This window comes from Peromyscus leucopus, chromosome 5, assembly GCF_004664715.2.
Source record: "Peromyscus leucopus breed LL Stock chromosome 5, UCI_PerLeu_2.1, whole genome shotgun sequence".
Classification (NCBI taxonomy): Eukaryota; Metazoa; Chordata; class Mammalia; order Rodentia; family Cricetidae; genus Peromyscus; species Peromyscus leucopus.
The window spans coordinates 76,787,221-76,805,948 of record NC_051067.1 but is presented as its reverse complement, the minus strand read 5'-3'; the positions used below and the strand labels follow the sequence as shown (position 1 = coordinate 76,805,948).

General features: G+C 36.9%; 1 protein-coding gene across 2 annotated transcripts in view; it reads left to right on the top strand.

Annotated features, from left to right (window-relative positions):
- The window catches only part of Neto2 (neuropilin and tolloid like 2), a 64,447-nt gene that overhangs the window by 23,058 nt on the left and 22,661 nt on the right, over positions 1-18,728 (top strand). Inside the window, exons 3-6 of one of the 2 annotated variants that reach the window (XM_028893991.2) lie at positions 1,700-1,840; positions 2,698-2,946; positions 8,360-8,383; positions 8,486-8,613. In XM_028893991.2, the coding sequence (XP_028749824.1) occupies positions 1,700-1,840; positions 2,698-2,946; positions 8,360-8,383; positions 8,486-8,613 (542 nt within the window). Of the gene's footprint in view, positions 1-1,699; positions 1,841-2,697; positions 2,947-8,359; positions 8,405-8,485; positions 8,614-18,728 lie in introns of both variants that reach the window. The other variant, XM_028893990.2, reaches the window with a different exon arrangement.

Here is an 18,728-nt window from a genome sequence, read left to right as displayed (position 1 = left end):
GAATCACAAATTCAAAGCTGACCTGATCTGGCCTGAACAACTTTTCAATACCTGTCTCACAAAATGAATGAATGAATGAATGAATGAATGAATGAATGAATGAATGAAAGAAAAAATCAGCACTCACGATTTAAACCACTCATCAAAATTTTTCAATACAAATTTTGTTTTTAGGCTTAGGAATGTTTTTTGTTCAATTTTTAAAATTTCCTCCTTCAGGAAGGGAGAGGGAGTGAATGGTGGCGAGGGACTGGAAGGAGAAGGAAAGAGGGAGGGTAACTGATCGGGCAGAGAAAATAATTAATTAATTAATAATAAAAAATTCCTTCGTTTTCTCTAGTTTTTTGGGGGGATTCCCTATTGTTTACTTACAGCTTTCTTGGGTTTTTATTACTGTTTTTTAAGTTAACATACAAAGTGGTAGGTTTATTATGAAATTCAATATAATGAATTAAATATAAATTTAATTTATATTTTCACACATTTTTGTTTTAATCTTGGGAGACTTCCTCAATTTTTATTCCATAAACTAAGAATTACAAAACTTTATGGAAAGAGCCAATAAATATTTAGGCCTCTGTCAGCCTATCCCTGAAACTGTGACCCAGTTCTTTTGTTATGTGAAAGCAACCAAAATGAGCGATTGAAAGGCATTGATATGGCCCAGGAAAATTTAACACATGCCTACAGGTGTCAGACCTCTGCTTTAAACTTTCTCACTCTTTGGTTTTCTCTGTTTGGTGGAGCTTGCTTCTGGTTTTTTTTTTTTTTTTTTTTTTTGGTTTTTTTAGAAAGTATTTCTTTTTCTTTTATGAATATATTTGCTTTTCTGTCTCTGGGGAATTAACAACCCTGTTGTTACTGGTTGGTTGATAACTTGGATTTATTGTTTATTTTCATTTTTTTGCATAGGCTTTATTTACTCAGAGTTGCTTTATTCCATGTGTTCCAACCCATTTTTCATACTAGAAGCTTTCTTCAAATTCCTGGTTGTCCTTGCATATGTACTTAATATTTTAACAGGTGCACTAAAATGCTGATCATGAGTTGTCTGTAGGCTTGGGTAGGGTGTGCTTGCCATGCCTCTCATCTTGGATTTGAACTGACATTTGGACTCTCTGAGCTGTATGGTTAACCCTTTCTTAGAGATTGAATTCCCAAAAAGTAAATCTCTGTTTCCTGTCAGAGACTCTGTTACTTCAAGAGCCAAGTGGGAGAAACCTGGGACTGTTGTTGAATTCGTTAACATTCACCAGCTTCTCAATTTTCAAGTTGCTATTTTCACCCTCAGCTGTACCTGGTTGTCCCCAGTCCATTAATCCTGCTTTACCTTCATCAAAGAAATGTGCCACTGCTCATGGGTGTGGAGATCAGAGGACAGCTTGCAGGTTCTCTCCTTCCACTATATGGCTTCCGAGAATCAAACTCCTTTGTCAGGCTTGGTGGCAGGTGCCTGTTGTGGCAAACTTACCCTCTACTGTCAAGCTTTCAAAATATGTGTATATATTACATGTATATGATGTATATTATTTATAAAAGCCTCTTGCACCTCTGCTGTACTCAGCTGGTCATACCACATTTGGCAGTGGTTCTTATGAAGTCATACATGTGACAGGGTAGGCAGTTGTTTAGGGTGTTGGGGGAAAGAAAATAATGCTTGTTAAATTTTGCTGTAATGATATTTAAAATTCTGTTCAAGATGGACAAAATATTGGGATCAAGCACATTCCTGCAACCCAGTGTGGCATTTGGGTTCGAACCAGCAATGGAGGTCATTTTGCTTCACCAAATTATCCTGACTCATATCCGCCAAACAAGGAGTGTATCTATATTTTGGAAGGTATTTGACAAATCTCTGTCTTTTCTTGCATAAACTTTTACTTCACTGTAAAACTGAGGGCATTGGCTAAATGCCCTGCTTAAACCAGTTTGAACAAAATTTAAATGTGTTTGAATTATAATAAAGATAAATATTGTAAATATCAAATACATTAACAAAATGATAGTTAAATTTTAATGAGAATTCATAATTGTTTAAAGTATTAAGTGCATCACTGTATGAGAAACTTTCCTGATAAGGAATGTAAGTTCACTGGCAAAGTTCATGTTTTTTTTTCTCTGTATTACATATGATACACTTACTTTTTATGAAGTAAGCAAGAATTAGCCTCCCTGCAGGGACACCTGGCTCAGTCTGGGAGGAAGAGACTGGACCTGCCTGGACTGAGTCTACCAGGTTGATCGCAGTCCTCGGGGGAGGACTTGTCCTGGAGGAGGTGGGAATAGGGGGTAGGCTGGGAGTAAGGGGAGGGGGTGGGAGGGGGGAGAATAGGGGAACCCATGGCTGATATGTAGAACTGAATGGTATTGTAAAATAAAATATACATTAAAGAAAATAAAAAAAAAAAAAAGAATTAGCCTTCCACCTCCTCTCATTTTAGTCAACCAAGTATATTAACTAATTTAATAAATGACATATACCACAGGGAAATACCTCAGGGAAATGTTACTATGTTACTATAATTCTACAATATGGCATGATTATTGCTGTGAAAGAGTTTTTCTTGTGGCTTTTGCATACATAGTTCTCAGTGAGATTCTCAGATGTGAAGCACTAAAGTTATTGATTTGCTTGTCTCATCTGGGTCCATTCTTGTATGTCTTATTCATGCTGCCCTGTTTGCTTACTCTTTATAGCTGCTCCTCGTCAACGAATAGAGCTGACCTTTGACGAACGCTATTATATAGAGCCATCATTTGAATGTCGGTTTGATCACTTGGAAGTTCGAGATGGACCATTTGGCTTCTCTCCTCTTATAGACCGTTACTGTGGCATGAAAAGCCCTGCATTAATTAGGTCAACAGGAAGATTCATGTGGATTAAATTTAGTTCTGATGAAGAACTTGAAGGACTAGGATTTCGAGCAAAATACTCATTCATCCCAGGTAACAAATTAAGTGTCCTTAAAAAATAAGTTACCTTTCAATATTTGAATATATCACTAATTTTAGAAGCTTAAGGTTAGAAAAGGATAATTTGATCAAGGTAATCAGATAAGACTAAAGAAATTGTCGAAGTCAAAAGAAAATCAGTCTAGGAACAAGTAAAAACTATTTAAAATAGGGAGCAATAGACCACACCTCCCAGTCCAATTCTGTGATAGGCCAGGCAACATTGCATTTTCTTCTTAAGTATCTCTTTGGGCACACATCTAAGACCAACAACATCAAAATAAATAATATTTTTAAATAATTCAATCCATTGTCTTTTCACAATTCCCAAAAAAGCAGATATTTTTAATTGCACTTACTAGCCATGCATAAATACTTTAGAAACTACTTAATAATATAATCAATACTGCACCTGCATTTAAGAGGGCTAGATCTGGGTTTGAGTCTTTTCTCTACCATAAAGTTGTGCCTGAGACTTTGCAATAGTAAAGTAGTAATATCTTCTGGATTCATTTCCTGGGACTGACATAACTAATTAATACAAATTTCCTGACTTAATTAAGGAAAGAGAAATACAAGTTGTAGTCCTGGAAGCCAAAAATTCCAAAATCCAGTAAAGTCTCACTCCCTCTAGGAACTGAATCTTGTTTTGTTTGGGGGTGCAGGTGGGAAGTTGAGACAGTCTCCCTATGTAGCCCTAAGCTGTCCTTAAACTCTATGTAGATCATGCCAGCCTCCAATTCTGTCTGCCTCTGCTGAGATTAAAGGTGTGAACCATCACCCACAGTTAGATCTGTTCTTTATCTCTTCCGTTGTCTGGAAGACAGTCCTGGCATTTCTGCATTTGTGACATATTGCTCTAACTTCTGACTTCACAGCTTTTCTTAAAATTCTTTTGCTTTTTTAGTTATCTGTGCATTTTTAATTTTGTGTGTGTCTGTCTGTCTGTCTTCTATCTCTGTGTCTGTCTCTGTCTGCATGCACTTATGCCCAGGGTGCCCACAGGGGCCAGAAGATGACATCATGTCCCCTGAAGCTAGTTGCAGGTGGTTGTGAACTTCCCTCTGAATTCTGGGAAGAGAACTCCAGTTCTCCCTGCAAACAGCAGCAAGTGCTCTTAATCGATAATCTATCTCTTCAGACCCAGTCTTAAAATTCTTGTTGATGTATCTTATGTTGTAATATAATACTCTTTTTATAACCATTTAAAGTAAATTCACGGGGATTTGGATGTGGATCTATCTGGGCACTACTCCACTGTCAGCCTACTGCATGGTCTTACCCACACCTTGTAGGTAAGAACACTGATCAAGTGCTATCCATGAAAAGTGCATACACTCTAATGTGGAAACGCAGAAATCAGTATGTTATTCTGCCCAAGGAATTTACAAACATGACAGAATGAAATGACAACCTTGTGCAGCAAGTGTATAATCATTTCTATTTGTTTTTTATGGAGGAAATTTAATTGAAAAATACACAAATGAGACTAATTATAATCCTGTCACTTTATGTTTAAAATCATTGATAACAATTAGGTAGTTACCTCTTAAGATGGATTTCTTTATTCAGTGTGCTTTTACAAAACTGGTCATGCTATGCATACAGCTCTATTACCAGATTTTTTTTTTCCCTTAAAAATCAAACCACTTTGTATCTGAATCAATAAGCATTATAGAAGTTTTTTTGCATCAGTATAATCTATCTAATACCAAAAGGACAATATTTTCAAACAGTAAAACTCGTCTAATGGACTTTAATAACAGTTTTAGGATCACAGCAAAACTTAGCAGGAAGTAGTTATCAGATGCACCCTCCACTCTTCTGTATCCACATCTTGCCAAAAGAGTGGTATATTTGGTACAATCAGTAAACCAACATGGGCACATCATAATTTCCCAAAGTCTTTAGTTTACAGTATAGTTCACCCTTGATATTATATGTCCAATGAGTTTGGTAAATAGCATATATCCACTGTTATACAGAGCAGTTTCACTGCCTAAAAATTTTCTATTCTCCACTCACTGCACATCCTTCCTCCTAAACTGCTGGCAACCACTGGCCTCTCTATTGGTTTCTCATTTCCATGTCATGTATGGTTGGGATCATGCAGTATGTTGACTCTTCAGATTGACTTCTTTCACTTAACTATATGAACATGACGTTTTTCCATGGCTTAATAGGTGACAGTGTGTGTGTGTGTGTGTGTGTGTGTGTGTGTGTGTGGTGCATTTATTGTGTATATGTGTATATGTTTGTCACAGTACATAGAGGTTAGTAGACAACTTGTAGGAATCAGTTCTCTCTATCATGTAGGCTCCAAGGTGAAATGTGGTATGTGCTAAGGAAAATTATTTAGAAACAAAAGGCATATGTTTTATCTGTCCAATTGTACAAGTTATCTAAAGTTGTTTACTAGTTGGTGGCATGAACCTGGGAAAGCAGGTTCCTAAAAATGAGATACACTAAAGTCTTGTGCAATAGCCAACTTTACTCAGAGCATCAGACAATTTATACTCTGAGGGTTAAGAAGCGCCACATGAATAAGGTCTTCAATCACAAGGACAAGTAACACATGCAAAAACATGCTTTTCCATAGAGGCACATGAATAACAACAGCTGAAGTAAGCTCACTCCTATCTGCTATACCTGTGAAGAACACAAAAACACATTCCAAGAACAATTCCGTGTTTTGAAGAAACTGAGGTCACAACTCTTATCTTGTTTCTTGGAGTTTCTCACAAGCACTCAGAATTCTCACACGTGAACTGTGTTCTGACATTAAGAAGGCAAATTCATGGAAATAGGTAGTAGAAAGTTAGCACTTTAGTGAGCACACACTCCTTTTTTAATGATGAAAACTATTCCTGAAAATAAAAAAGTAATTGTTGAACAACTGTGTCTGCACTAAAATCACTGAACTGTACACCAAAAAAAAATGGTTAGCATGCCTAGAATGGTGCTGCACACTTAGGATCTCCGCTACTCAGGAGGTTGAGAAAGGAAGAGAGCACATTTGAGGACAACCTGGGCTGTACGCAAGACGCTGTCTCAAAACCATAGTTAATGTGCTATGTTTTGTTTGGAATTTACTACAACTGAAATGTAGTAACTTGTGTTTCTCAAAATGTAAGAAGTTAAGGATAACAGAGGAGGTGATTCACAGGATATTCTGCCCTATAAACTTGTTCACAGAAGCTTGAGAACCAGTTATTTGTAACAAAATAAGCTATTTGTTTACATAGGTCATGTATTTAATGTTTACAGCCTAAATTAACTGAAGTAATCCCTTTAGTGTCATAAAATGCTACTACAAAATCTTATATATGAGCACATCTTTACAAGTTTAGAGTTTTGAAACAAAAAAAATCGACAATAAAACATATTTTTCAGGATCTGGGAAGATGTTCCAGTGGTTAAACTGCTTGCTGTGTACATGCACTCCCATGTAATAGAAACCATGTAAAAATGAAAGACTGTGTGTGGTGGCACACACCTGTAACCACAGCACTGGGAAGCAGAGACCTAGTGGATCCACTGGTCCTGCCAAAAACTTCAGACTCTAGGTTCTGTGAGAGAATCATTCAATTCAGTGAGAGATCCTGTTTCTAACTAAAAGAAAGCAATAAAGTAGAGCATGATAGATGAAGATACCCAAATGGACATCTGGCCTCTACATACGTACACAATTTTTAATATTCTTTTTTAAAAAATATTTTTTAAATAACCAGATTTAGGGCTCAAAAGATAGCTCAGCAGGTAGAAAGAAGCATTTGCACATAGGCCTGGCAACCTGAATGTAATCCCCAGACTCCCACCAGGTGGCAGGAGAGAACTGATTTCTGCAAGTTGCGCGCGCGCGCGCGCGCGCGCACGCGCACACACACACACACACACACACACACACACACACACACACACACACTAACAAAGTCAGCCAACTTTATATGTAAAGACACTCACTTTGAACAAAAGTAGTTTTGTTTAGTTCTTTTTATACAGTTTATAGCTAAAAAATGCTTGGAATTTCTGGAATATTTTATCTTTGTACTTTACAGGGCTTGTGGTGCTACCTTCATTATATTAAATTTTACACTAATGGAAATATCATCAACATTGCATAATATCCTGTTTTATAGATGAGAAAGCTTAGGAATTAAGTATTTTTCTGTACAGTAGCAAATTCAGGACTATATTGAGTTTCCTAGGTTATTTTTTCTATTGTGTCATATTTCCTTTTTACTGTAGACAGGAATTTCCCAGTTTATCGCTAAACTTCGAAAACAAACTCATAACAATAAATATGGGATCCATAATGGACTGAAATACAGCTGTGTTTATTTTGCTGTTATTTACAGGCATATTTCCAGTTGCACACTACACAGTGAGTTCAAGGCCAGCCTGTATACACTATAGTAGCAAGGTGGATCTCTTGTGAATTCAAGGCCAGCCTGGTCTACATAGTGAGTTCCAGGACAGACAGGGCTATGAAGAGAGACTCTGTCTCAAATAAATTAAATAAATGAATGAATGAATGAATGAATGAATGAATAAAAAATTTTAAAAAGAAAGAAATGAAAAATAATTCTGATTAACGTTCCAAAAAGTTCTTATAGCTTTTCCCTAGTACAGTTTAAGATTTTAATTCTGCTTTGATACTTTTTGCAGAAGAGCTGGTGTCCACTAGTTGACTCTTTAAATGAGGATAAATTTAGTTTTAGTTTAAAAAGAACAATCACTGAAATGTATTTGAAATTAAGCTAATAGTTTATTTCTCCACTTTCTAATATGTAATTTGGTAATTTTATAAAGTATCTTCAAGTAAAGACAGTGTTAATAAAAATTGAGTGTCCTCTTACTTGGATTTAACCACGTATGTAAATTAGGTTTTCCAGAGTACATATACAGTCTTTTATTTGTGGTTCCTCTTTTAACTTAGAAATAATTGTTGAGGCATATATGTAATGTTTTTAAAAAGAATAGTTGACTGATTAAATAGGAACTATTTATAAGTCATTAGCATTGGGTATATTTCTATTATTTTGAAATTATCACCACTACCCATTGAAGCAAACATTTTAGAAAACATTTACTATAGCTCAACACAAAGGAAATTATTCCTTTTAAGGCTAAATAGTATTCCATTGTATTAAGTAGACCATATTTTATTTATCTGTCCATATGTTAGTGGACTATTACATTTGACAGTTAATATTTGCAGTAGCATAAAGCACACATAATGAACTCAAAAGTGTACAAATTTTCATTAAATGTCAATGCCATGAGCATTCTCACAAATGACTAGTGATGAAAATGTCTCTTGCGTTGCTGTGTAGTGAAGCTTTGGACATGAATTAGGTCTTGAGGAAGCTCAGTACCAGTGACTTTCTTTTCTTTTCTGTTACAGATCCAGACTTTACTTACCTTGGAGGTATTTTAAATCCCATCCCAGGTTTAGTATATTACCTCTTTCTTCCTATGACATTTTTTATTAGTTTTATTTTTCTTTGAATATCTTTTTTTTTTTCCCTAGATTGCCAGTTTGAACTCTCAGGAGCTGATGGAATAATACGTTCTAGCCAGGTAGAACAAGAAGAAAAAACAAAGCCTGGCCAAGCAGTTGATTGCATATGGACAATTAAAGCTACCCCAAAAGCCAAGGTATTGTTTGTTATATATTGACTTACTTCAGAGGCGAACATAAGAATATATGACTTCTATAATGTATTGTTTGATTCATGCAAATATTTGTAACTAAATTTTTTGTTTCATTTACTCTATTGGGCACCTACTAAGACCACAGTGTTTTTGCCGTTAAATAAACTGAGATAGAAATAGTTAGATATTATACATATATTAAGGTTCTTTTTTAATTTTTAAGTGTGTGTGTGTGCACAAAGACACACACATGGCACAGCACACCTGTGGAAGTCAGAGGACAGCTTCATGGAGTTGATTCTCCTCCTTCTACCTCCATGTCGGTTCTGGGAGTTAAGTTCAGTCATTGGGATCACACAGCAGGTCTTTTACCTGCTGAACCATCTCATCAACCCCACATTAAGACTCGTCATCTTGAAAGACTGTGATTTTTAAAAATCTACCGAGTCCTGACTGCTGAATGCAAGTATTGATGAAGCACTTGCTGGGTGTTTTGTTTCGCTTTGTTTAAGTGCTTTAGGGTCCTGGGAAGACGCCTGGATGAGTCAAGTGCTTGCTCTGAAAGCATGAGGACCCGAGTGCAGCTCCCAGCACCCACACACAGCCAAGCACCTCTGTGGTAGTGCTCGTCTGTAACACCAGAGCACCCACACACAGCCAAGCACCTCTGTGGTAGTGCGTGTCTGTAACACCAGCAGAAGGAGGGAGGGCACACAGGCGGACCCCAGAGGCTTGCTACTCACCCAGTCTAGCTGAAATGGGGAGCTCAAGATTCAGTGAGAAACCCTGTCTCAAAAACTAATTAGGTGGATAGCAAGAGAGGAAGATACATGTGTACACACAGGACACACATACATCTTCAGAAGAAATCCTTTTTTCTGGTAAGGAACATTAGGCTGCAAGAAGTTAAATATCTTAAAGGATTGGTCATACCAGTGTGAAATACAAACACTGAATCTTACTCAGGTCTGTGTTCCCACTGTTCTGTCCTCTGTAATCATGTCAAATTGTTATGGACAGTGCTGCAAAAAAAAAGAATGCCTTTAAATAACTCTGAGATTGATTGTTGACTACTTGTGCTTTTTATTTTTAATTTATACTGCTAGGAATATCAACAGAGATAAAATTAGATTTAATTTATGTGTTTGTAGAAAAGGGAAAAGAAAAAGGAACTATAAGAACATATCATGATTTGGGGACCAACCTGGGATACATAGGTGAGATCTGACCCTCCCACAAAAAAACCATGAAAAATGAGATTTATATTTATGGAAAATGATAGATAACCTGAAAATGTTTTAAAACAGGTCAAAACACTTGGAAATATTGGACAAAACTTACCAGGTATTCCTCAAAAAAGAAAATATAATTTTAAAATAAAACCAGTGATTCTTATGAAACCAGACATCTGTATATTAGTACAGTAAAATAAAACTGATGTTACAAATGCCTATGGGGATTTCAGTTACTCATTACTTCTCAGGGGTCAGTGGTGGACATACCAAGAGTTAGGTTTTAACACCACCATTGTGAGGCCCCTCACACATCGAGAACGCTTGGAGGGAGATGACTGAACTAAAGGGGAAACAAGGAAACATGTTACAGGGGCTTGTTCTCTGGTGAGGGGAAGTTCTTTTTTTTCTACACAGGATTTCTCTGTGTTAACAGCCCTGACTGTCCTAGAACTTGCTTTGTAGACCATGTTGGCCTCAATCTCACAGAGATCCATCCACCTGCCTCTGTCTCCCAAGTGCTGGGATTAAATGTGTATCCCACCATGCCTGGCATTCTCCTATGATTTCCTACCTAAAAAGTAACCTTCATGTCTGGGATATGAATTGATATTCCCTGGTCAGTCCAGGAAGTACAAATCATAAAAATTAACAAGGGAGTCTAGTCCTGAGCTCACAACTTTAAGGCAATTAATTAATCTAAAATAGCCAAACATACTATGTAGTTTGCACCCATAAAATGCCTCTGAAGGTTACCTCCCAATCCCACATTAGGTAAATACCCCTGCTGCTCACAGTCAATCATGAGGTGAGAGTAGACAAAACAAAAAGAAAGAAGCTTAGTCTCCTAGGTTTTAGATCTCCAAGAACTAGATCCTACAAGAAGGAACAGAAAGATGAGAGAGAAAACTGACCAGGTAGATTTTTTTTAAAGGACTACATATATAAAACATCAATAACAAAAGGAATGGTTATTTTAAAACTGAAGAAATCTATAATAGGAAGGTATAGCAATATCTGAAGACATTTTTCAAGAATTGATGAAAGGCATAAAACATGGTGGCTCCCTAAAAGAAAATATGATTAAATGTTGTGTAGATTGAGCCCACAGACAGGAAAAAAAATTAAACCTGAGAATAGGAAGATTGCCTCCAAAGGGATATTTAGTCGTTTATTGAAAACATGTATGTATTTATTTCATATGTGAGGAGGATACATGCATACCTTGGCACACATGTGAAAGACAGAGGACAACATGCTAGACTCAGTTCTCTCATTTCTCCTCTTGGGACCCAGGAGTCAAACTCAGGTTAGCAGCCTTCACAGTAGATGTCCTTACCCCCTTTCTTATTTGATAGAGTGCTTGAAGTTTGAACTATAGCAAGAGATGGGTATAAAGGGGATAAAAATAGGAAATGAAGTCAAACTATCCCTATTTGGAAGTGACATGATTCTATACTTAAAATATCCTGTAGAATCTTCTAGAAAACTCTCAGATTTAATAAATACAGTAAAATTGGAACATACAAAATCAATGTTTTTTAAACAGTAGCTTTCATATATACCAACAAGGAAAAAATGCACAATTCAAAATAGTTACAAAAAATTTAAGCACCCAGGAATATACCTAACTAAAGAAGAGAAAAACTGAAAAAGAAAATCAGAAAAGACAAGACAGTGGAAAGTCCTTCCATATTCCTGGGTTGGCACAATTAATGTGAAATGGCTACACTACCAAAATTAATCCCAGATTTAGTGCAATACCTACCAAAATTCCATTGTTATATTCCTTAGAATATAACAATAAAAATAATCCAAAAATCCATATGAAACGACAAAAGACTTCAAATAACCAAAGCAGTAAAGTACGGCTGGAGGTATTACAATGCCTGCTTCAGACTCTGCTGTAGAACTGTAGTGATGAGGACAGCCAACCTGTGCTAGTGCAGACAGATCAGTCAGTGAAGCAGAACAGAGAACCCAGGAATAAACCAGCAAAGCTCTGCCCACCTAACTGACAAAGGAGGCAGAAACATTCACAGTCGGCCGGGGATGGGGGGCCCTAGTCAATAAATGGTGCTGGTGATACTTGGCATCTATCTGATGAGGAATGAAATTAAATTTATGTCATCCACATTGTACAAAAATCAATTTTAAAACTTTCAGATGAAACCATAGGGAATCTTCTTCAAGACCCTGTAGTAGGCACAGGAACTTTCCAAAAAGAACTTCAGCAGTGCAGGAAGTAACACCGAGTATCAATAAATAGGTGGATCTACATAAAAAAGACTGCTGCCCAGCAAAGGAAACGGTCAGTAGAGCACACAGCCTACAGAGAGGGAGAGACTCTTTACCTCAGATAAGGAGTTAATACGCAAAAAAGAACTGCAGAAATTAAATACCAAGTAATGAAACTGTCTATCAGCAAATGGGCTAACGAATGGAATATACAGTTTTCAAGAAATACAGATGGCCAATAACTATTTTCTAAGATGTTCAGCCTCCCTAGTCATCAGATAAGTGTAATTTAAAACTATTTTTAAGATACCACCTCTCCCCAGTTAGGACTTAACTGGGTATAGATACCATCGATAATTTGACAAATGTGGGGGAAATGTGGAGAAAGAAGAACTCTTTTCATAGTTCATAGGAATGCAAATTAATATAGTCATTATGGAGATTCCTGGAGGAAAAAAAAAAACCTAAAAATAGGACTGCCATCTGACCCAGCTGTTCTGCTCTGGGACATAGACCCAGAGAACTCCATACCTATCATAGATGTTTGCACCCCATGTTTATTGCTGCTCTCTTGACTATAACAAGGAAGTAGAACTAACCTAGTTCCCAGCAACAGATGAATGGATAATGAAAATATGGTATATATTTAAATTGGAATATTCAGCCTAAAATAAAAATGAAATCAAAAAATTTGAAGGAAAACGGATAGGCTTAGAACATGTAATCTTAATCAGTATCACCCAATCCCAGAAAAAGTCCTTGTGATCTTCCTCATATGCAGATCCTAAACTATAATGTATACACTATGTAAGTAAACAAATTACATGTGGTTACAAAAAAGAAAAATGCTTACTGCTGAGTTCACTTACATAGTATACTTTGTGTAAGCCCTTTTAGATCCATCTCAAGGTATAAGGCATTTTCAGTGCGAAATAAGTCCTTTAGTGAGCAGTGTCCATATGTGATTCCATGAGGGACTGTTTGTTACTGGGAGACCTAAACTTTAAGTCATGTTTTTATTTGAATATTCCTATAAAATGTAGTTCTTTGTAAACACTATGTTTAGTTGTGTATTTTATTCTTTAAACAAGAATTTTAGCTATTCAAATTATAAAGGTTATTAGGTATGTTTAAAATAACGTACTTTTGAAAGCACTGAGAATACCTGGGAATACTGATTTATTGTCCCTAAATCTCAAAGAGTACCATGCTAGGTATTTGTTCTCTTCAGTATATGTTATAATTCTAAACTGTATCATTATTGATAAATAACATACTTTGAGTTTTTAAATAAAAAGAAAGCACACAAATAACCATAGATTTGAAAAACAGCTAAGCATCACTATTAATCACAAAAACACAAATTAAAATCTGACCAATTAGAACGCTGTTACCTAAAATTCAGTAGCAAATACTGAGGAGGCTGAAGAAAGGGGAACTGCTGTACCTTGTTTATGGAAGCATATATTAGTTGTAGCCCTATGGTAAGCAGTGTAGGACTTCCTCAGAACTAGCACTGCCGTGTGATTTAACTCCTCTGTTACCAGATCATCCATACGGAAAACAAATCAGTGTTCAACTAGAGAATTGCACTTCGGTGTTTATTTCAGTGCTGTTCACAGTAACCAGGCTGTGAAACCGACAGATATATAAATGGACAAAAAAGGTTATATATACACAGTAGGCTATTATTCTACTATGAAAATGAAGAACAGTCATTCTGAATCTAGAGGAGATTATGTTAAGTTAGTCAGATATAGGTGTTACAAGCTCTCACTTAAAATGTGGAAGCTAAAAGCAGCTGATCTCATTAGAGCGTAGAATAGTGATGAGCACAGGCTGGAAAGCAGGGAAGAGGAAGGGAAAGAATGACTAACAGGTACAGGGACTGTGGATAATTAGTTGACAATTCTCTGTATTACAACAAAGGTGATAAAGAGGATGTTTTTATATTTCTAACACAGCGGTAAATGTTTAAAGTAATAGCAATATGCTTATCAACTTTAATCATTGCACAGTGTAGTTTGTATTGAACAATTACTATGTATCTATTAAAAATAAAAATGAGCCAGGCAGTGGTTGCACACTCCCTTTAGTTCCAGGACAGCCAAGGCTACACACACACACACACACAACACACACACACACACACACACACACACAGAGTCTCAAAGGGGGGGGGAGAAATAAATAATAAGAGTAAGCTGGGTGTGATGGTATCACATGCCTGTAATTGCAAAATGCAGGAGACAGTGGCAAGAAGATGACAAGTCCATGGCCAGCTTCAGCAAATTTAAGCCACCTGAGACTACATAGTAAAACCCTATTTTTAAAAAATTCAATAAAAACTAAATATAAGTAAAGTTTTTAATTTTATGTGTATATGTGTTTGTCTAGATGTATATAAGTATACAACATGCATATCTGGTGCCCTCAGAAGTCAGAAAGGTATCAGATCCCCTGGAACCGGAGTTACAGACAATTGTGAGCCTACATGTGACTGCTGGGAACCAAACCCAAGTCTTCTGGAAGAGTAGCCAGTGTCCTTAACTATTTAGCTATCTCTCTCCAGTCTCCTAAATAAAAATTTATTTATTGTAAGACAAATCAACCATAAAGTATACCAGATAAACAGCAGACACAAAACAGAGAGAAGCATTGGATTGAGATACGAAATCCAGTGAACTCATAGAATTAAATTATAAAACGAAATGATTCCTGATATTAAAAAATGATTGGAAATTGATGTATTTGATATTAGGAGTTTGCTTATTTATTTTGACTGTAGCATGGGATAGGATTTGTGTGTGTACACATGTGTGCATCTGCATGTGGGGCCAGAGGTCAGCCTCAGGTGTGGTTCCTTAGAAGCCATCCACTTTGTTTTTGGAGATAGGGTCTCTCACTGGCCTGGGGATCACCAATTAGGCTGGGCAAGGTGGCTCCAGCAACCTTGGAGATCGACCTAATCCACCTCCCCAGTGCTGGTCCTGCAAGCCCACCATGCCTAGCTCCCCACTGTGGTGAAAAGTCAAGCACATACTTTATTGCCTGAGACATCTCTCCACATTTGTTTCCAAAGTGGTACATAGAGAACTACTTAGAAATGAAATTAGTGTGTGGCATTTGTAATAGGGGCAGAAGGCATGAAAGACAAAGATACAACAGAACTACCTGAGTGGATTGTTAGTGAAGTTGAGGGGATGGTTTATGGGTATGTTGTATATTTTTTATGCTTTACATGTTTAAAGTTTTCCAGTTGAGAGTTTTTAGATTGTCACAAGAATATCATGGAAAAAACTTTATTAATAGGTTGATAAGCAGTCTAAATTGTGATATATGGAGTATAGAATCTCCCCATTTCCTCTCTGTGCCTCCTTTCTATCCTATATCTTTCTCTTCACAACGTCTTAGGAGACTAAAACTGAGGAAATTGTCTCATAGTTGCCAATGAAACGGGAAAGGAGGAACACTGTCAAGTCAGCTAGAGAAAAGAAGTTAAAAAGGAGTAGAGGGGACAGCACTGATTCCCTGCTCCTCAGCTGCATGTGCAGAAAACAGATCCACAAAATGGCAAATTACTCAATAAGCCACCCTCTCAGTCTCTGAGTGGATCACTACCTGGATAAACTTACCCAGCACAGCGAAGGCTTTAAATACACCCTAATGTGGAACCACCATCCATCACACAAAGTGAGGTTGAGCTTGGAGTGGGAACAACATTGATTGCCTGCCAAGGCAATAGAAAGAACAAAATTCAGTGATCTCCAGGATGTTTCCATCTTACATCACAATATTCAAAGTGTCTAGGAGTGGCAAGTATGTTAGCTCATGCTATAATCCCAGCACTTTGGATGCTGAGACAGAAGGATGACTAATCTCCAGGCCAGCCAGGGCCTCATAGCAAGAGTCTGTCTTAACACAGAAAAGGTCTAGAATAAAAAAATTTAATGGCATACAAACAACCAAGAAAATGGTATTAATTCTGAAATTAGATTTCAACAGTTCCCCCACCTTAATAGGATCCAAATATCAAATTGTCAAAACTTAAAATCATCAATGTAACCAAAACTGGGGAGGGGGGTAAGGGGGTGATAGGACTCAGCAGGGAAACTGAAATTTAAAGATCAGCCCAAAGCAATGTCTGAAGTTTACAGAATTGCTGAATATAATGTCTGCCAGAATGGAAATGATAGAAAGTTAGTAACATCAAACATGAATTGATAGAAATTATCTAACCTAAATTACAAAAAAAAAATTTAAAACAAGTTAATAGATCCTCTGGCACCTGTGGGACAATTTCAAAAGGTCTTACATTTGTATCATTTAATCCATGAAGAGAAAGCTTAGTGCATAATAAATATTAGAAGAAATACTTACTTTTGCAATCTCAAGTTTGGGAAATATATAAAACTTACAGACTTAAATTTACTATGAGCTGGGCATGGCAGCACACACCTTTAATCCCAGCACTCAGGAGGCAGAGGAAGGCAGATCTCTGAGTTTGAGGTCAGCCTGATCTACAGAGAAAGTTCCAGAACAGCCAGGGCTACACAGAGAAACTCTATCTCAAGGAAAAAAAAAAAAAAAAAAAAAAAAAAAAAAAAAAAAAAAAAAACCTGAGTGAATTCTAAATTGGATAAACAAGCAAAAGAAAGCTACACACATCATAAATTATTTAAACCAATGATGGAGCCCCCAATATCTATCAGAAAAATCATGCTTTTTGTAAAAGGGAGTGATTATTTTAATACATTTGCATGTGTCTGTTCAGAAGTCATGGAATACACAGCTAGTAGATGAAAATCTTGTAAGTACTGGAGAAAAAATTCAATTGAAAAATCTATTTTATATAATATATTCTGACTGTAGTTTTCACTCCTCCCAGCTCCTCCCCACCCACCCAAATCCACAGCCTTTCTTTCACTCTCATTAGCGTACAAGCAGGCTTCTAAAAAGTAATAATAAAATAAGATTAAAAAAACAGAATAGGGTGATGCAAACAAACTACCAGGAGAAAGGGTTCCAAAGAAAAGCACAGGAAACATATTTGCATACGTGAAAGTCCCGTAAAAACACAACACCAGAAACCATAATATATATATACAATCTATAAAGAAGACAATGTCCAGACAAAGCATTATGAAACAAGGAATTTCAAAGAATTCTATTGAGTTCAGTTTATGTTGGCCATCTACTGCTGGGCGTGGGGCCTGCCCTTAAGTATCGTCTGTATACCCGTTAGACTTCATTGGAGAAAATTAATTTTTCATTTGCAAGGGGTTATTAATTTGAGATAGTGTCTGGATTCAGGCTGGCATCCTGTATCCACTTCTTTCATCACTGGGCCCCCATCTGGCACAGATCCATGGAGCTCTGAGAAGAGGGTTTTAATGAAGACATCACATTTAGAGCTGAGTGTTCAGAGGTCTCTCACTCTCTGCACTTTGTTCTGTTATGGGTCTCTGGTTTTTGTTCGTATCCACTTTAGTAGCTTCTCTGGGAAGCATCTCTGATGATGGCTGAGCAAGGCACTCATCTATGAGTCTAGCTGAATGTCAGGAGTCATTTTATTATTACATTCCTTTAGGAGAATAGCAGTAGTTAAATTTTCCCAGGGTCCCTGTTCTATCTTAGGTTCCGGGCCACTCCAGCAATGTCAGGCATGGGTACCACCTCATGGAGTGGGCCTTAGATCTGGTCAGATATTGGCTGGTTACTCCCACAAGCTTTGGGTCACTATTGCACCAGTGTATCTTGCAGTTAGGTCACTGTTGTATATCAGAGGTTTCCTAGTTCGATTGTTGTTTACCTTTTTCCTGGTGGCGTGCAGAGTACCTGCTAGTACCATGAACACTGATCAGTAGGGGAAGGCTCTAGGTAGGCACCAGCTTGACTTCTCCAAGTTCAATGAGTTATGTGGGTGTTGTCTTCAGCAATAGGGCCTTACCATCAATTTGTGGAGAGCAACCAGTAGCTTTATCAATAGTCTGGTTGTTTGGGGTGTCCGTGGGTTCTTTTTGACCATCAACTCAATTAGATATAACCCATTCCTGGAACTAGATATTTCATTGGGAGACAACAAATGTCTAGTTGGGGCTTTATCTCCCCATTATTTGGTGATTCCACTTAGGTTTCTTTCATGTATGTATATATTTTAAGAAGCTTCTAATGTATTACATTTTCATACAGCAACTCAAATGGCCCTTATTTTAGCTGTCCCTCCCCCATATTCCCTCCCTCAATCCTCTCTTCTCTCCCCCTCCCCATTTGATCATTCATCTGTCTCCTCCCCAGTCATAACTATTCTAATTCCCCTTCCTAGGGATATCCATCCCTCCCCCCTCAAAATATTTTTTATTTTATTAAATAATTATTAAATTAAATTTTTATTTAAATTAAGTAAGTAATAGTAAATTAAAAATCAATTTATTTTATTGATTATTTTTTCAGATGGTGTCACTATGTAGCTCAGGCTCGTGGAACTCACAATCCTCCGCCTTAGCCTTCTAAGTACTAGGGTATACTTAAACTCAGAATTCTGTAGCCTGAAAAGCTTGGAAATGAAAGCAAACTGAAAACATTGCTAAAGACAAAGAGATTATCATCATTGCCTGTAGACCTGCTATAAAATAAATTAAAGAAAGT